This window comes from Rhinoderma darwinii, chromosome 6 (assembly GCF_050947455.1).
Source record: "Rhinoderma darwinii isolate aRhiDar2 chromosome 6, aRhiDar2.hap1, whole genome shotgun sequence".
In the NCBI taxonomy this organism is placed as follows: domain Eukaryota; kingdom Metazoa; phylum Chordata; class Amphibia; order Anura; family Rhinodermatidae; genus Rhinoderma; species Rhinoderma darwinii.
This window is the reverse complement of record NC_134692.1, coordinates 134161378-134181157: the sequence shown is the minus strand read 5'-3', so window position 1 is coordinate 134181157 and position 19780 is coordinate 134161378. Positions and strand designations below refer to the sequence as shown.

The 19780-nt window shown below is 44.0% G+C and overlaps 1 protein-coding gene across 3 annotated transcripts in view; it reads right to left on the bottom strand.

Moving 5' to 3' along the window:
- LOC142655849 (dynein axonemal assembly factor 8-like) overlaps positions 1 to 19453 on the bottom strand; it is a 60189-nt gene extending 40736 nt beyond the window's left edge. Inside the window, exons 1-20 of one of the 3 annotated variants that reach the window (XM_075830472.1) lie at positions 19058 to 19453; positions 16983 to 17138; positions 16128 to 16212; positions 15046 to 15311; positions 13089 to 13170; positions 12700 to 12865; positions 11447 to 11623; positions 9934 to 10227; positions 9696 to 9843; positions 9109 to 9297; positions 8876 to 9028; positions 8336 to 8530; positions 7397 to 7507; positions 6627 to 6771; positions 6112 to 6427; positions 5968 to 6029; positions 4447 to 4601; positions 3903 to 4044; positions 3230 to 3361; positions 2273 to 2464 (exon numbers count right to left, since the gene is read on the bottom strand). In XM_075830472.1, the coding sequence (XP_075686587.1) occupies positions 2273 to 2464; positions 3230 to 3361; positions 3903 to 4044; positions 4447 to 4601; positions 5968 to 6029; positions 6112 to 6427; positions 6627 to 6771; positions 7397 to 7507; positions 8336 to 8530; positions 8876 to 9028; positions 9109 to 9297; positions 9696 to 9843; positions 9934 to 10227; positions 11447 to 11623; positions 12700 to 12865; positions 13089 to 13170; positions 15046 to 15311; positions 16128 to 16212; positions 16983 to 17108 (3136 nt within the window). In that variant the 5' untranslated portion in view covers positions 17109 to 17138; positions 19058 to 19453. Of the gene's footprint in view, positions 1 to 2272; positions 2465 to 3229; positions 3362 to 3902; positions 4045 to 4446; positions 4602 to 5967; positions 6030 to 6111; positions 6428 to 6626; positions 6772 to 7396; positions 7508 to 8335; positions 8531 to 8875; positions 9029 to 9108; positions 9298 to 9695; positions 9844 to 9933; positions 10228 to 11446; positions 11624 to 12699; positions 12866 to 13088; positions 13171 to 15045; positions 15391 to 16122; positions 16213 to 16982; positions 17139 to 19057 lie in introns of all 3 variants that reach the window. The other 2 variants (XM_075830471.1, XM_075830470.1) reach the window with 2 other exon arrangements.
- Positions 19454 to 19780: the final 327 nt, after the last annotated feature.

The following is a 19780-nucleotide window of genomic DNA, read 5'->3' as shown; positions in this document are numbered from 1 at the left end:
TGCATTATAGACAGCTCTTACATGGTCACCTGTATAAAAGACTCCTGTCCACAGACTCAATTAATCAGTCTGACTCTAACCTCTACAACATGGGCAAGACCAAAGAGCTTTCTAAGGATGTCAGGGACAAGATCATAGACCTGCACAAGGCTGGAATGGGCTACAAAACCATAAGTAAGACGCTGGGTGAGAAGGAGACAACTGTTGGTACAATAGTAAGAAAATGGAAGACATACAAAATGACTGTCAATCGACATCGATCTGGGGCTCCATGCAAAATCTCACCTCGTGGGGTATCCTTGATCCTGAGGAAGGTGAGAGCTCAGCCGAAAACTACACGGGGGGAACTTGTTAATGATCTCAAGGCAGCTGGGACCACAGTCACCAAGAAAACCATTGGTAACACATTACGCCGTAATGGATTAAAATCCTGCAGAGCCCGCAAGGTCCCCCTGCTCAAGAAGGCACATGTACAGGCCCGTCTGAAGTTTGCAAATGAACATCTGGATGATTCTGAGAGTGATTGGGAGAAGGTGCTGTGGTCAGATGAGACTAAAATTGAGCTCTTTGCCATTAACTCAACTCGCCGTGTTTGGAGGAAGAGAAATGCTGCCTATGACCCAAAGAACACCGTCCCCACTGTCAAGCATGGAGGTGTAAACATTATGTTTTGGGGGTGTTTCTCTGCTAAGGGCACAGGACTACTTCACCGCATCAATGGGAGAATGGATGGAGCCATGTACCGTCAAATCCTGAGTGACAACCTCCTTCCCTCCACCAGGACATTAAAAATGGCTCGTGGCTGGGTCTTCCAGCACGACAATGACCCGAAACATACAGCCAAGGCAACAAAGGAGTGGCTTAAAAAGAAGCACATTAAGGTCATGGAGTGGCCTAGCCAGTCTCCAGACCTTAATCCCATCGAAAACTTATGGAGGGAGCTGAAGATCCTAGTTGCCAAGCGACAGCCTCGAAATCTTAATGATTTACAGATGATCTGCAAAGAGGAGTGGGCCAAAATTCCATCTAACATGTGTGCAAACCTCATCATCAACTACAAAAAATGTCTGACTGCTGTGCTTGCCAACAAGGGTTTTGCCACCAAGTATTAAGTCTTGTTTGCCAAAGGGATCAAATACTTTATTCTCTGTGCACAATGCAAATAAATATATATAATTTTGACAATGTGATTTTCTTTTTTTTTTTTATATAATCTATCTCTCACTGGTAAAATTAACCTAGCCTAAAAATTCTAGACTGTTCATGTCTTTGACAGTGGGCAAACTTACAAAATCAGCAAGGGATCAAATACTTATTTCCTTCACTGTAACTATATGTCAAAAGTTTTTAAAAAGTTTAGCTACCCTTTAAATTTTTGCACTCGATATGAGCTGTGACCACCTACTAATCGCTAGAACAAAGGGGTCCCAGTGCCATGCCTCTTTGGCATTTAGCTCTGAGATCGCCTGATCTCCATGGTTATGTATGTGAAACTGCCATAGAAATAAGTGGAACTGTAATGTGCAATTCCAGTGCCATTTGCGGCTATGACAGTGCCAGATCTGGAGACGAAACTCCGTTCTAATAATTGTTGGGACGTCAAGACCCAGGTTTAACTGTAAGGACCCCAGGCGATGTGTAGCCAGATTACGCTATGGCAATAAATACAATGAAAATTCTCAACCGCTATAAAACGACTCGCCGTTCATTATTGAGGAAACGCCGTGATATATAAAGTCGCTGCAGAACATTACAGAAATCGGTATTTGCAGGAAATGTCATCCAAGTCTAGGAGAACAAATTGAATGTGTCTGCTGCCACCTAGTGGCATGTTTGTGAAGTGACACATTGTGTAATGATAATATACTGTATATAATGAATCATTATCACTAATCACACTATTGATTATTCTATAGAATAGAAAACCTACAGACTGATGTGCAGCCAAGAGCGAGAGGAAGAAATGCAATACCATTAATTCAGTAAGTACATGGTGTATTATGAGCAAAGAAGACAACGGAAGGAAGAAATCTATTGTCGTTCTGTTTAGTAGAGGCAATATAATGAGAGAATTGAATCCTAATTACTGAAAAGTCCTGTAAAAGGAAGAAAAGCTACTGGCATTACAATAGTCAACGGCCGAGCATCTGGCCTGTTGGAAAAGTCAAGTAGGGTCGACAGGGTACGGTGTTTCCTGGCGATCACCGGGGTCACAGCGGTCAGACCCTCACCTATTGGACACTGATGGCCTGTATGATATGTTTATGCTTACCTGGCATTGACTCCTGTATTTTAGGCTTTGGTAGAAGGATCTGACGGAGGAAGTGTCCAGCTTTCTGCAGGGCCTGCCTGCTGCTAATAGTCAGGACTACGACTTGCTCAACTTCAGGATGAAATCTGAAAGGCTGCCTGGACTGCATGTGCCACACCGAGCTGGAGTCTGGCGCAGTGTGCAAGCTTCCACCTACCAGAAAGACATGGAGATGTTACTGTTGTATATATGTATACGTTATGTCAGCTTAGAACTGACAGAATACGAGATCAGTGACCGGTCTACTCATGTGATAGACTTAGTGAGGACAGGACTGTATGTTATTGGATAGAAGAGCCCCCAAATTATGTTGTGACATGGGGCTCCTGAGACGTGTCATGTACACCATTAGCTTCATGCTACAGGTTTTTAGACTTACAATCTGAATGACAGTGCGAACCTAAAAGACTTAAAACCCGGCATTCATGAATTTCTTATATAGCAAATTCCCTAACGTCATTATCAGAATTGCTCTTGTAAGAGAAATCCTACTAATAGACGGGAATAAATGGACAATTCCCTAATATTTTATCCAAAATGGCTCCAGAGTGGAGAGTAACATTAAAGCATATCCATCGTAGATGTAATTCAGCCAGAAATGTTGTGTCCTGTATAATTTCTATCCCTTTTCCATGATTGCTAAATGGAGAGGCTCCTACTGTTGTGATGTTTGCCCTTACTTTGGTGGAGTTTCCTGCAGCCTACGTATCCCATAGTGCTGTGCACAGCACTCCGAGCCAATCAGATGTCTCCCACTTCTGCTCCTCCTCTCCTCTCACACCAAGTAGTTTCACAGACACAGAAAAAGAGAGAAATTGCAGCTGCATACCCCTCCTCCCTCCCCATTCCATATTACTCTAGACTGATTTTTTTGGGTAACTTTGACATGTTATGGAACGTTTCGTGATCATGGGTTACCCAGGCTTTGTAGAAGACTGTCAGAAAAGGGCACTGCATGGAAACACAAATTGTGATCAAGATCTTCAGGATGAAGTATGTTGGTCCGGATTACACCCAGTAGACCCTGCTCAGCCAGATGATTCATTAATCCTGGAAGAGAAGGAGTGTTAAGTGATCAATGTCTGTCAGCAACACATCCGCTCTCTCCCAACATATACAATGCCAGAAACGAGGAACAGATAGCGAGATTAGTAGAATAAAAAGAACACAAGCTGTTACTAATTAAAAGCTTCAAAGTCAAGACCAAAAAAGGTCAGAATTTGCTATGTGACAAAACATGTAGTTTGAGGTCTATCTCCGTGGTAACAGACTACAAACAAGCCCTGTGTAGTCTGATCCTGCCATCATACTCCTTTCCATCTCCTACTTTTTACTAATGTACTTTCGGTAGATTAGCAAGAAGTACGGAACAGTATGTGAATATGACTGAAGGATCAGACTACACAGGGGTTGTTTGTAGTCTGTTACCGCGGAGACACATTGGTCTGCATAGGAGCTGGAGACAAAAAACAATAGGAGATTTTTAATTAAGACTATTTCATTTGCATTGGAACAATTTTTTATTGCTATATGGCAGCAAGAGTAGAGAAAAAAATGTAAAGATATTTTGATACACTAATAAGAACATCACCTTGGAGGAGCGCTGGTGTATGATGTGCTGCGTTCTCCTTCCTGAGGAGGAGCAGTAAGCAGTACAGGTATGGTTCAGGAACCAAGGCATGGAACTTCTCCTCTGGATGGGTGGATGGCTTATTCGGGCAGAAGAAAGACACCTGCAATAAAGTGAGAAGGTTCTGTCGTATAAACGGACATGTCCGAAAATAGAATGAGTGGGGGTCCTACAGCTGGGAACCAAGTGCCAATAGGAAGTGTCCCCAGTGATCTGCTCTGTCTCCATAACCAGACAAGATAGTTGAAAGTGGAGCTTGACTTTAAGTAACACTTATGACCTGTGACCTACACTGTGCATAGCGACGCACCCACCGCAGAAAACGGCAACAAAGTCCTGGCTGGGAGCGCCGCAGTGCAGGAGAAATGCTAAAAGGCCCTCGGTCCCTTTTTTCTCTGGATCGGTGGGGGTTCCAGCGGTTAATATCTAAGATGAGAATTGCTCTTTAAAGACTATATTTTTGCTACAGGGAGTGCACGGGGGCAGTACCTACTAAATACTGTACCTGAATAGGAGACATGTTCAACATGGATCCTCGTTTAGCAGAAAGACAAAGGCGTCGGATACCATGAATGGCGAATCCTCGCTGGCAGCAGGTGTCAATTACATCCCCATAAACACATGGCGGCACAACAGGAGAGACCACCAGAAATACATCCCCTAAAGGGGTCAGGAAACAAATGAATATAATAGTATCAAGATATTTCTGTTCTTGAACACAATGTAGCAGTGTTTCATCATACCCAGGCTAGTCAAAGGTCAAGGGCCAATTATAGCGGACTCTTAAAGGGGTTGTCCAGTCTTAAAAACCCATTTCCATAGTCCCGATTAGGGGATTCAGAATTAATAGTGTGGGGTCCTCTGTTTAGGATCCTCATCTCCTGGCAGATTGGAGAGCTGCTCCGGAGGACCCGTCATGTCCTGTATTACACAGACAACCTATTGATGTGAATGGGCTCTGTGTAATACTTCATTTCCCCTGTAGTGGCGCTGCAGGAAAACTGAACAATTACTGCCAGGTTCCCCCACAGTTAACAGCTGGTCACTGGGGGTCCCAGCAGGGGGATACTTTGTGATCAACTTATTGTCAAGAGACCCTTTTAACAAGTTGTCCAAAGCGGAGACCCCTTTCAAGTTTAACTCCAGTTCAGTAACTGCATTCGCATATGTTTTATAGTCTCATACACCAGAGTCTCTGTGAATTTCTCTTCGGGCAGCCCTCATAGTGTGTGATCTCAGGTTTCCTAGCAACCCCTTGACTTTCTGTATTGATGACCACCATAACAGTACATATGGTCACATGAAGTTGTATCTGCTATACAATACACTGCTTCTCCATGCTACACAGGCTTGTCTAGGTCCATAACACACAGGCAACGGAAAGCAAGAGAAAATGGAAAATTAAATTATGTAGAACTGATACATCAAACAATGAATATGGGAGGGGAAAAAGCAAAGAAACATCAATCACAGTAAAGGAGGATTATTCTATATATATAGTAGTGGACTACAATCAAGATATCAAAGGAGTTGTCAAACATGGCTGCTTTCTTCAAGAAACAGCACCACACCTGGTACACAGGTGAAGCATATGGGGCTGAGCTGCAATACCACAAACAACCTGTGGACAGGTGTGGTGCTGTTTGTGGTAGAATGCAGCCATGTTTTTCTAATCATGGACAATCCCATTAAAACGTCACCAGGCCAGAGGCCACAGAGACTTCATAATGCGGTTTTGGGGACTGTGGGGTGGGGGCACCTCTTGCGTCTATTGATTTTTGCTATCCGCCAGTACACCCATTCCAAATTCAGTATTTGCGATGTACACCTTAAATGGGGCAGGTAGAGCGAGGATCAAGCGTCAGAAAACCATCATAGTTCGCAGCTTTATTAAATAGTATTGCCTAATTTCCTTTTGGATTTGAGCCCACGTCATGGGAAAAAAAAAAAGTACTCCACCTACAAACAGTGAGAAGCACAGAACTGGTCGGACGCAACCGTTGGGGACAGAAATTGCGCTACTTACCCAAAGTGGTCGCTGTCAACAGAGCGGGAGGATGGCACTGACTTTCTGTCAAGCTCTGAGATCTAATTTCAGAAAAAGAAACAAATTACAAAAACAATAATAACAATAAAAGAACATAATGAGCGAAAAGTTCCCCCTTATTACCTGGCTGGCATGCTTCTTCCTGATGGATATGAAATCCTAGTATTGAGGATACCATTAATGGGTATTCTACCCCCAAACCAAAGACTAAGGTCCCTCAATATGTTCGCTGTGGTGCGAGAATAATGCAGGAGCGGAGATTGTCTTGTAAGACCGTAAAGGGCGCTCAGTGAGTTCTGGTCTGTCTGACGGGCAAGCTGCGGATCACAAGGGCCTGATATGCTTTCCCATGTCTTGCTTGCATGGAACCCCCGCAGTGCCATAGCCAGGACTGGTAGGCTTTTCACCTCTCCTCTAGCATAGGAGGGAGGGATGGCATCTGAAGACAGAATGTTAGATATAAATTCAATAGCAAATATAAATATATATATACATATAGAAGACAAAAAAAATGGCGACAGCACACTGTGAACACCAATGTAACCTAAACCACTAAATATAAATAAATATGCATTACTGCTAGATCTATATATATATATATATATATATATATATATATATATATAAAACATACGTACATATGTTGGGTCGTAGAGCGGAGGCTTCTGGGTACAGCAACCTTATTCCACATACATCCAGCCCTGACGTGAGAATGAGGTGTAAGGCATGATGAAATGCAACAGAATCTTGCAGAAGTGTGTCATACATTATGACAGGAACCACCTACGGAGAGATCGAAGACCGACATCATTTTAGGAACCGTCCTCTTCTGTAATCATTTGTTTTGTAGTTTTATCTGCTTTTGGGAAAGCTGGGTGATACCAATAATGGAAGCCACAACAGCCACCAAAGGGGCTGCTACCCAACTTTTCTAGAGTTCTGAACAGCGTATTTGTCTGGATCACTAGAACGGGGGTTTCTGTTCCTCCTCGCTGCATGTGTCCGCCGCTCCATTCAATGTCTATTGGACAGACGGAAATAGCTGAGCGCTGTACTCTTAGGCCGCATAGACTTTAAATGCCGCGGCACCGCACATGCTTGTCCGCTGCTCTATTCAAAGTTCTCTTCATTGCGATCATGTAGTGGAACAGGGGGCTCGGGGTCCCTTGTTTGTTATTGGTGGGGGGCCCAGCGGTCATCAGACGCTTATCACCTATCCTGTGGATAGGTGATAAAGGACTATTCTCGGAATACCCCTTTAAGATTCAGGAGTCCGGGAATCCCTGTGAACGCTGTACAGGCAGCCGTACTGGTTGTCACCCAGTTTTCCCACATATAGATGTAATTCATGAGCGGGAACAGAATTTTAATTATTTATATGATGATTGGTTAAAAAAAACTTTCTTACCTCAATTTCACCATCTTTGAAGAATTCTGGGGCCAGGGGACTCAGCTTCTCCTCAGACTCCAGCGTTTGCCAGAAAAATCCAGAGGCTGATGAGAAAACTTTCTCCACTGCCTGAAGAGGGGTGAAAATGTGAACAGAATATTGTAGCAAAACAGCATCCCTGTCACAGCATTCTAATAATCTAAAAAATAGTAATAATTATAATAATACTTTATGAGAAATCACCTTCAATTACCAAATATAAAACACTATCCAGTCACCACTAGGGGGAGCTATTTGGATACTTTTTAATAATAACACAGTATGCAGTAAGCTCCTGAGCTCCCTCTAGTGGTAGGAGCATGCAGACAGATGTTAGAGAATTTACAATGACTTGCGTTACAGGAGCAAGTCTTAAAGTAAAGAACTTTGGCCTAAAATGCGCCAAATTCATTACATAGCGCACACCTCTTAATAAATTTGGCGCATCTTTGGCTGTCCTTGCACCAGAAATACAATTTTACTTTCTATGAGAAAGTATACATTACCATCATAATTTATGTTAACTTCTGCTGTAAATGATGGTTAATTAGTTTATCCACATCAAGCCCCGCCCCTCCTATTAAACCCCTCCCACTTTTTGCAAATGAGTCACAAATATTAGCGTGAATATGATGTGTACCAAAATTTGCGACTTCTTAATGCCACAAAAGTGGTGTAAAGCCATTGATAAATTCCTCCATGTCTCTGCAGGAGATTGTATAAGAAATTTGTATTAGAGAAACCAGGCTACAATTGTGAGAAGAGAAGGCAGAAAGACGGATCAGACTACACAGGGTCTGTTTGTAGTCTGTAACCATGGAGATACACAGGTCTGTATAGGAGTGTGGAAAATAATGTTGTGCGCTCACAAAAATCCCGTTATATACCTGCAGGATGTGTTACAGTGTGGATTGTTACCTGTGGGTCCGGGTTCAGCATTACTATGCTGCTTAACTTCATGGCTGGGACCTCCAGCTTTAGAGGTAATAGCTGCCCCTCCAGCTGCTGTAGGACCCTCTCCTTCCAGCTGCAAACGCTTTGCAGGGTGTGATGTGACAGGAACAGAGACACCCGTTGGTAAAAACTTGATGTCCCACGGAAGTCTTCTTTACCCTGCGTCAGTGAATGGAAGATCAAACCACAATTTACTGAGTCCGTCAGTCCCATAGACGCTAAAAGGAGCGGCAGAGCGCATGCTCGTCCGCCGCTCCATTCAAAGTTCTCCTCACTGCGGGTGGGTGGGGGGCAGTGAGGAGGGACGGGCTCTCAGGACCTCCGTTTTAGCGATAGGTGGGTTTCCCGTAGATAGGTAATAAATTAAATTCTGGGAATATCCCTTTAAAAAGCTGTTTTTCTATTTTAATGAATCTTCAGGTAGCCCTCATTAAAAAAACAAAAAAACAGCATTTTGCAAATGTTTTTGGACCCTGACACCCATTTACTCCCCAATTCACCCACCTTGTGCTTTCTCATCTTGATACATTTATGAGCTGACAGATCACGCGGTGAGATACATGCATACAGCGCCAATCCTTCCTCTCGCCACATTTGTTGTATGCCTAGTACCTGGAAGGGGGCATCCCCCTCGTAGTGGGGATTAAAGGGAGGAACCTGGGATAAGACATTATGTGGGTGATGAGACTGTATACTATATCAAGTATGATGGAGAAGAGTGCAGTAATCTTTCTCACCAAGGAGAGGAGCCAGACGAGTAGAGCGTTGTAAGCATTGGCCATTGAGAGAGCCAAAAGCGCTGAGCGACTGGCGCGTTGTCCTGGTATAAGAACCTGCCCGCAGCTGGACAGCCAGATAGTGAGGAGTAAAATCTCAGCTCCGCTCCTCGCTGGCAAGGTGTCGATCTCTGGGCTGTATGAAGCTTCCTGCGAAGGAAATATTTCTGTATGTCAATTGCCAGCATTGGTATTACAGTGCCCCTTAACTGTATTCTCCTTACGGTATATATACCCATGTACGCTAAAATATATTGGGGCGCATGCATGATAAATACCATTTGCGCGCAATTTTTGCAAAAATTTTGGTAAATGTATTATTATTATTGGTATGTATTGCCATTCATTTAGGCTAGTGAACAGAGACGGGCTAATAAAGGGATTTTCTATGATATTCTATTAAGGGCCTACGCATCACATGAACGAAGGGGCCCCTGGGTGTCGCCTGGGGCCCCTTCATTCTAGCAACCAGCTCACAGACCTTAGTGGTATCTTCTGATATGTCTCAAGGAGGTGTAACACACAAGCAGGTCATGTAAAACTCTTACCAGATGGAATAGCGCTGGCGTTTGTTCTGCCATTGGCTGCCAGCCGCTGACGGAGTTTCGGGGGTTCATCCCCTCTAGCTGGGTCTGCATATTCTGTCTGCTCTTCTTTTCCCTGTATTGCTTTTCTCTCTGCGATTGCTCCGCTGCGCTGCAATGGCGGCAAAGACAAAGATTTACACCCAACATTCATTGCCGAGCCTCAGGGCTCATGCAAAGTTCATCATCTCTTAGTCATCACCTGGAGCTTTCCTGTGTGTTTCTGGATTCCTCGTGGTCTTTCCTTGGTCCTTCTCCTTTTATGTCTCGTTCTTTAAAGCTACAGTCCTTCTCTCGCATGCCCTCTGTATGGCGATGGGTGCAGGAATTGACATCCACCTTCACGTTCAGTCTCTGTTTTGGACGGGGTTTGATCTTTGGTTCTTGACTTTTGGTGACAGGTTGCTGGGCATCATGGTCGGGAGGTGGTGAACAGGGTCTCATCTTGTTGCTGCGAAGCTGTCGCAGCAATGCAGTTTTACCAGTGTGTATTGACCTGCAGCATAAAGGTACAATGATCACAATGAAACAATTAATAATAGATTTATAGATGTATGGTTATGTGCAGGATTAGAAAATCATGGCTGCTTTCTTCCAGAAACAGCGCCACACCTGTCCATGGTTTATGTCCGGTATTGCAGCACAGCTCCTTTGAAATGAATGGGGCAATGCTGCAATGCCAGACAACCCCTGGAAGAAAGAAGTCATGTTATTCTAATTCTGTACAACCCATTTTGAGGCTTTGGCCCTGTTCACACAGAGTTTTATTTACCCGCTCTTTGACGCGGAAACTGCGTCGGAAACCACGGCAAAAAACGGCCGGAATCGCCTCCCATTGATTTCAATGGGAGGCAGAGGAGTTTTTTTCCCACGAGTGGTAAAAAACGATCGCGGAAAAAAGAACAACATGCCCTATCTTCGGGCGTTTACGTCTCTGACCCCCCCATTGATAACATTGGGAGGCAGAGAAAGCGTTTTAGGTGGCGTATTTTGCCCGCGGCGCTCAATGGCCGAGGACGAAAAGCACAGCGAAAAACGGAATAAAAAATGTGGAAAAGAAGGTGCAGGCAAATCAAAATCGGTCTCAAAATTCCAGATGAAAGCCTGCAAAAAAACTCTGTGTGAACAGGGCCTTTCTCTACACCTTTGCTACCAATATTTGTTCTGCTCCAATGCATTTAAAAAAAATTAAAAAAAGTATTTAACTCTGCAAATAATCCTGCTCAAAAATATCCTACCTTTTTGTGTCCGCAGCTCTTATACAGACTTATGTGTCAACATGGTTACAGACTACAAACCAACCAAGTGTAGTCTGATCCTGCAATCACACTTCCTCCCATCTGTCCTAAACTTCCCGCTGACCTGCAAGATCAGACTACACAGGGGTTTTTGTTTGTAGTCTGTAACCATGGCGACACATAGGTCTGTATAGGAGCTGAACCCTTTAAAAAAAATAAAAAATAATCAAACAAAATGCAAAACAATATTGCAGTGCCCCCAATGTTGAATAATTATTGAACAATATCATTTGCACATTAGACAGGAATTATTATAAAGTGCGTCTGATTAGATAGATCCGGGGATCCACTCTGTAATCTCATCCGAAATCTTTCAAGATGCAGCCCATCAATCCAGTCTAGACCAATATATGGCATCTTCCGTCTTGTTTTTCAGTCTGCAATAACCGTGTGAGATCAGTAAATGCCGCATCTTACACAATCTGTCGCACATCTGCTCTCCTCAGGTTCCTCCACGCTGGTTCTCCCCCATTGACGTCTCGATCAGTCGTCAGGCTTGGACTGGATGAAGTGACTCTCAAGTCTATGAAGACTGTAGGGATATTTTCAGTGGGTTTTCCTTTATGTAGCATGTTGATCTTATTCATATTCGACCTGATGAATACAATAGTTTCTGAGTTACATGTGGAGGGAAATGGTCATTGGCATAGAGATGATATATATATACACACACATATCATTTTTATTTTTTTTTGGTCCGACACCCTGACCAAATATTGAAACCTGTGATATAACTTATTCTGAGTTGCGTTTTTTGCGGTGGAATCGCTGAGATTCCACAGGAAAAACACGCAACAACTGCTATTTGTTGCGGGTTTTACCTCCCATTGAATTTAATGGGCAAAACCCGCAACAAATAAGCAGCGTTTACGCAAATACAATTCACATGCTGCGGAATAAAATTCTGCACCGCAAGTCAATTTCTGAGCGTTTTTCTGCTCAGTAATTACACAACATGTGAACTGACTCATTGCTTTATGCTGCAAATTTGGGGTAGACACACTCGCTCTAGTGTCCTCACACAATCCTCCCTCCCTTATTCTGGCTAGTGCCAGGAGAAGGAGGGGGTTGAATCTTCAAACCGCCTACACTGTGTGCCGCCATTTTCTGAGCGAATGCACAGTGTAGGAGGATTAGATACAGTGGTAATCAGACAGTATAACACGAACATACACACATCACATACACGAACATAAATTACTTGCTCCTGCCGCTGCCTCTGCTCCTATACCTTGTGTCTTCGCTGTGGACCGGAAGCCGCGACCGGAAGTCGTCATCTTACAGTCCGGCCGCGGCTTCCGGTCCACATGAAAATGGCGCCGGATTTCGCTCTGCCGAAGACCTTCCTTTTGGTCTGTGCGGGAGCGGCGCATGCGCCATTCCCACACAGACAGCGTACGTTATAGTGAATGGAACGGCTCCCGTTCGCATTCTCTATGGGGATGTATGTGCCGTATTCCATCTCTGTATGTGTCGCTAATTGACACATACAGAGATGAAAAAAAAAAATGGCAGCCCCCATAGAGAAGTAAAAGTAAGAAAAAAGTACAACACAAGAACACAAATAAATAACATTTATTTTAATAACATACTAAAAGCAATTTTATATAAAAAAAAATATTTTCGTGACACCTTCCCTTTACGTTTTGTGTATTCACCCGCCCTGATACCTGTTACAAATCTCAGCATTGACATCTTCATTGTCCTCATGACACTGATCAGAAGATCTAGCCTGTAATTGCCTGGCACTTAATTCAACCAGCTGCTCCATGATCTGTTCTTGCCGTTTCTTTGAATTGTTCTCCATAGACAGTACAGTCGGGGAAATGACTTCTTCTGTGCGAGAAAAGAGACTTTGTATGAACAGAAGTATCAAAGAGAATATCACATAATATGTATCTAAGATGCTGCAATATCTTATTTCACTTTGTCATCCCACATATGAAAAACCGCAGCACTCGTCTTTTCTGTCAGCCGTAATTCTATGATGGCGGAGGTTCAGGTGCCCGGCTATTGGACGTTAGTGGTAAATGGATGTCACCATCTATACAGAGCTCACCAGGATCCTTTGCAGAGATTGACACTTTAACTTCATCTGTCAGTCGGTGAAGGATCGTCTCCAAATCCTCCTGATCTATCAGCTGAAATGGAATAGAAGAGGTTTTGATTATTTTAATTAATATTTATATGATCGAAACATCACAGGGAAATCAGAACTGGAAAACAGACAAAGGAGCGGTCTACAAACTGTAAGTCTTAGGCTGTGTTCACATTTCCGTTGGAGATTTAGTAAAAAATCCCAGAAAAAATAGGAAGGAAACCCAAAGGAATCCATTAATGTCAATGGGTTGCGTAAAGCGCCGTCGGTGTCCGTCTCGTGACAGATCTGGCATTTCCGTTATTTTTGGTTTTCTGTTCATATGATGGAACAGAAAAACTGATATAACAACGCTGATGTGGACAGAGCATTATATATATGTATATATATGGGGCAGTGCATGACACGAATTTTGTGTCATGCTCCGCCCCCTCATAGCCTTCACACGGTATATCAGTTCTGCACAGAGTGTTCCTTTAAATATGTGTGTTGTCCTGTCGGCTTGGTGTAGGACTCTGGGTTTTGTGTTCTCTGTACCTTAAAGGGGTTGTTCAACCATTACATATCATAATCATTGTATAGATTATGAAAAATAAAGAATGTTTGCCATTTACATGCTGTTAAAAAAAGGATCCAGTGAAGAGTTATGACATTTACTTACATAGTATGGCGCCACCTGGTGTTCACAGTGTATTGCTTCTAATGAGTGGAGTACTAGTGGACATACATGCTCGGTCAATTTCCTCACAGCCAGGTCTCTGCATAGTGATTCTATGGTTAGTGCAGAGCAGCCAATAGAAATAGCTATCTGCCCTGCTTGTCAGGGAAGGAGCAGAGCCTCTGCAGCCGTATGGCAGTATAGCTAAGAAGACTCCTTCTTCTCAGCTTGTGAGGACTGTATCCTGATAGCTGGTAATGAACCCTGCACGTGCCCACTCAGTCTGTATTGTTTTATTTCATGATATTTTCATTGTATTCTAACAGAGTGCATACTGTGGATGTCACTGTAAAGGATCTGCCAGGCACAGCTTCTGTGTCGACGCCCGTGGGTAATCAGTCTGCACCTGCTCCTAAGCCTGAGAGAGTGACTCCATCTTCTACCAGTCAGGCTGGGAGGCTTAGGAGTGGGAGAGCCTATCACAGCCTGGCCAGACGGAGCTAGCTCCCGCCCTCTGTCTATTTATACCTGCATTTCCTGCTCCTCCTTTGCCTATGATTCTGCCTGTTTCTTGGCTCTGCTGCTTGAACGAATTGTCCTCTGCTTCATTTTGACCCTGGCTTTACTGACTACCATCCTGCTCTGCGTTTGGTACCTCGTACACTCCTGGTTTGACTCGTCTCGTTCACTACTCTCCTTGCTCACGGTGCTGCCGTGGGCAACTGCCCCATTTCCCTTAGCTTCTGTGTACCCTTGTCTGTCGTGCACTTATTGAGCGTAGGGACCGTCGCCCAGTTGTACGCCGTCGCCTAGGACGGGCCGTTGCAAGTAGGCAGGGACTGAGTGGCGGGTAGATTAGGGCTCACCTGTCTGTCTCCCTACCCCGTCATTACAGTCAGACAGTATATACCTTCACTACTCTGGACTCCATGTTACCTATCTGTAAGGAAAGTTGGAAGATATTATATTGTCAGGTGCCAGAGGGAAGGAGACTGATTCTACTCAGAGATCCTCCCCCGGCAGCACAGATTAGCAGCTGCACCAAGGGGGACGCAGGGAAACAACAAAAATTCTAAAAGGTATTTTTTTATGTTAGAAACCGTACAAATTACTATAAAACAGATACTAACAGCATTACTTTTAGCTGATTCCTATTAATATCTATTTCTCACAGATTTCCCAGATCCCTGAATGGCAGATGTCCTGCTCAGGCATTTGGTCAGTTAGATGAAAGCTGTGAAGGAAAGTATTCTCTCATACCTGTAGTGCCGGCAATGGGAGCAGCTCTGCCTCCGCCTGATGGGAGTGATATTCTTCTTCTTGAGCGTTCCTTGGATTTACAAGATGGTCTTCAGCTATTCTTTCAGTCAGAAGATTATCCAGCTCGGTCGAGACAACACTTCCTGGCAGCGTATCCACCTTCTTAGTTTCAGTCTGTGAAGGAATGCCGTGGGTTGAGTCTTCTTGGGTCTCATCAATGTTAGAGTGGGATGTAGTGTCACAATCTGATGTAGGACTTGGCGTATCTGGAACAATAAGGGATTTAATACTGCTCGATGCCACTATACCACCACCTTCTTGGCCAACCTTTGGTTCTGGCACAACCTAAAACAGAATGGAAAGAAGAACCATATTAGCACAGTACATATATTGTTTGAGGAGAACCTATAACTAGGACCGGCTACCAATCGGCACGCCTGCTTTTGTGAAACTACAATTCCCAGAATGCCTTCACAGCCTCTGGTTAGAATAATAAAGTCTTTAACTGTTCGGGCATGCTGGGAGTTGTAGTTTCACACCAGCTGGAGTGCCAATGGTTGCTGACCCCTAGATTAGAGCATATCCCTGAGGTAACTCCTAGTTCCTCTAAGGATTTAAGGGATGGAACGCTCTTTTTATAGTCCGAGGGGGTACAATGTCTAATAGTTGGCATACCCCTGTCAGGACATTGCACTAATGACTTAAATGGGGCTTCCCACAAACATTTAATTTCATGGCACAATAACAGCATATGCCATAAATGTGTGACTGGTAGGGGGTTCAACCACTGGGACCACTGTTAATCCGAGAACGAGGGTACGCTGCCATTCACTGTAATGGGAATTGCTTGTGTATGTGTGGCCAATTCAATGCCGGGATCATGCTGTCCCGTTTTTGGGATCGGGGAAGATCCCAAGGATCGGATTTCCACAATCTCATTTTTATGCCATAAAAGGGTTCAGTAGGTCTGTCCTGATGATAGGTTCTCCATACCAGTGTGTGCCATGATGAAAAGACGCTTTGCCATGGCACTCGACCTTGGTGCATGCACCTTCCTCTGGTTAGGAGTTTTCTCACCTTACTTATGAAGTAGTCATCATCCGACACATCAGACAGGTGGCAGTCGTCTCTCTGGAAGATCTCCACATCCTCAGAATCAAGGTCAGACTGTAGAAATAGTGACATATTCATGACAGGGAGAATAGGGAGAGATACAAGCGGAGCTGAGCCGAGCATGGATATTTCAGTAGTCAGGGCAGCGCAAACCTGCTGACAGTTTCCTCTTAAGGGATGAAGCATCTGTATATTTCTCTAAAACCCCCAAGCACACCTTATTTTAAGGGTTATTCCCATAACACAAAGAAATGACATATCGCTAGGATATGCCATCACTTTGCGATTGGTGGGGGTCTTACTCCTGAGACCCCCACCCATCCTGAGAATGAAGTGGCCGCAGCTCTAAGTCTGATTTAAAGCTGCATCCAATTTTCAGTTTTCCCTCCACACCGGCGCTCGCGGCCACCAATAGTGCAGGGAACTGTAGCCCGGACCCATTTACTTGAATGGAGCTGTATTGCAGTTCCCTGAAGAGTATGTGGCTTGGAGCGCAGCTGTGGAGGGAAAAGCAGGAGCTGCAATGCTAAAGCAGCATTCTCAGGATCAATGAGGGTCCCGACAGTTGGACCCCCACTGATCGCAAATTGATGGCATTTTCTAGCAGGGTTACTGCAACATGGGCGCTATACTGTGACTACAGCCATCTGCTTCCGGCACCGATCACTGAATAACTTCCTGTGCCTGGAGGCAGCCGAAACAGCTGATCGGCACGGGGTCCAGATGTCAGACCCCCACCGATCATATACTGATGACCTATCCTGTGGATCGGTCATCAGTATGAAAAACAGCCCGCAACCATGACAACCCCTTTAAGTACTCACCAGGGAGCTCGCATCAGAACCTATGGATGGTGCTTTCACAGTGGAGAGGAACAACTCCAACTCATAAACTACAGGCCGGTCGACAGGGGAAGTAGAAGGCTCTTGTCGGTTTCCACTGGAGGCCATTTTGTAAACTTGACGGAGTGTGATACAGGCCTGTAAGGAAGCGCAGACACTAAAGAAACACTCAGCTCAGTGAATAGAAATGTCTGAGAAAACTCACAGCTCTACCTTATCTGAAAAAGCACAGTGACTCCACCAGCAGAATAGTGAGTGCTGCTCTGGAGTATAATACAGGATGTAACTCAGGTTCAGTACAGGATAAGCAATGTAATGTATGTACACAGTGACTCCACCAGCAGAATAGTGAGTGCAGCTCTGGAGTATAATACAGGATATAACTCAGGATCAGTAATGTATGTACACAGTGAATCCACCAGCAGAATAGTGAGTGCAGCTCTGGGGTATAATACAAGATGTAACAGGATCAGTACAGAATAAGTAATGTAATGTATGTACACAGTGACTCCACCAGCAGAATAGTGAGTGCAGCTCTGGAGTATAATACAGGATGTAACTCAGGATCAGTACTGGATAAGTAATGTAATGTATGTACACAGTGACTCCACCAGCAGAATAGTGAGTGCAGCTCTGGAGTATAATACAGGATGTAACTCAGGATCAGTACAGGATAAGTAATGTAATGTATGTACACAGTGACTCCACCAGCAGAATAGTGAGTGCAGCTCTGGAGTATAATACAGGATGTAACTCAGGATCAGTACAGGATAAGTAATGTAATGTATGTAGACAGTGACTCCACCAGCAGAATAGTGAGTGCAGCTCTGGAGTATAATACAGGATGTAACTCAGGATCAGTACAGGATAAGTAATGTAATGTATGCACACAGTGACTCCACCAGCAGAATAGTGAGTGCAGCTCCGGAGTATAATACAGGCTGTAACTCAGGATCAGTACAGGATAAGTAATGTAATGTATGTACACAGTGACTCCACCAGCAGAATAGTGAGTGCAGCTCTGGAGTATAATACAGGATGTAACTCAGGATCAGTACAGGATAAGTAATGTAATGTGTGTACACAGTGACTCCACCAGCAGAATAGTGAGTGCAGCTCTGGAGTATAATACAGGATGTAACTCAGGATCAGTAAAGGATAAGTAATGTAATGTATGTACACAGTGACTCCACCAGCAGAATAGTGAGTGCAGCTCTGGAGTATAATACAGGATGTAACTCAGGATCAGTACAGGATAAGTCATGTAATGTATGTACACAGTGACTCCACCAGCAGAATAGTGAGTGCAGCTCTGGAGTATAATACTGGATGTAACTCAGGATCAGTGCAGGATAAGTAATGTAATGTATGTACATAGTGACTCCACCAGCAGAATAGTGAGTGCAGCTCTGGAGTATAATACAGGATGTAACTCAGGATCAGTACAGGATAAGTAATGTAATGAATGTACACAGTGACTCCACCAGCAGAATAGTGAGTGCAGCTCTGGAGTATAATACAGGATGTAACTCAGGATCAGTGCAGGATAAGTAATGTATGTACACAGTGACTCCACCAGCAGAATAGTGAGTACAGCTCTGGAGTATAATACAGGATGTAACTCAGGATCAGTGCAGGATAAGTCATGTAATGTATGTACACAGTGACTCCACCAGCAGAATAGTGAGTGCAGCTCTGGAGTATAATACAGGATGTAACTCAGGATCAGTGCAGGATAAGTAATGCAATGTATGTACACAGTGACTCCACCAGCAGAATAGTGAGTGCAGCTCTGGAGTATAATACAGGATGTAACTCAGGATCAGTACAGGATAAGTAATGTAATGTATGTACACAGTGACTCAATTATTTATGTAGATTATTTGTATATGTAAATTAATAATAAATGGCACAATATACTCTTGTGGCCTTAGTTTGGAGGCTCTGGCATCTATCAGTATTAGTCGCATTCTAGCACAAGCCTTATAATTGTAACCTGAATTTTCTAGCCTGTGTAGAACTACAACCCCCAGCAGTCTCTGGTAGTCTGTGCTTACCGTATATCATGAATGTGACTATAAACTGTAGTCACATATTTAGCCTAGGACTCCTGTCAGCGTACACGTTTCCATGGAAACCAAGTCTATATCGACAGTCTATGCCAGGAGTGACTGCTGTAAATGTACGTCTCCTGCATGTAGTCCTAACATTCCGGCAACTTCCCCTCCAGCAACTGAACGTTAAAACCGACGTCCACCGTCAAACCGGCTGTCACTAATGCATACTCTACATCCAACCGGGCACTGCTCCGCCCAGTGTAGCAAGACACGCCCACCTGTTCAATAACTAGAGCTGCAAAAGTGTACCACGCCTACGTTCACTTTAGTGGGTGGAGCTGCCAACTGGCAAACCACGCCTACTGTATGTCCTTAGACGGCTTTACCAATCACCAACGTCCATGGTATAGTCACGCCTATAACGTCCTTTCGCGTCTCTCACCTTTTGGTCACCAAGGCAACCAGTGCAAGTTCCGCCTCTCGAGGTCCGGGCAGATAGATAAAAATGAAGATCTACTACACCATCTGTGTGTGGGCGATAACCTTCTGAGGGCCATAGGAAGAGGCAATAATATAAAAGCAGATAACACTGTAAATGTTTATTTAGTTGTATGCTATAAATATAATTTAGTCGAATGTTTATATATCTGATTTACTATACAGCAGATAGGATTCCTTTTGCCTTATTGCTATTGGTTCGTACACCGTGCACCCTTCATATAT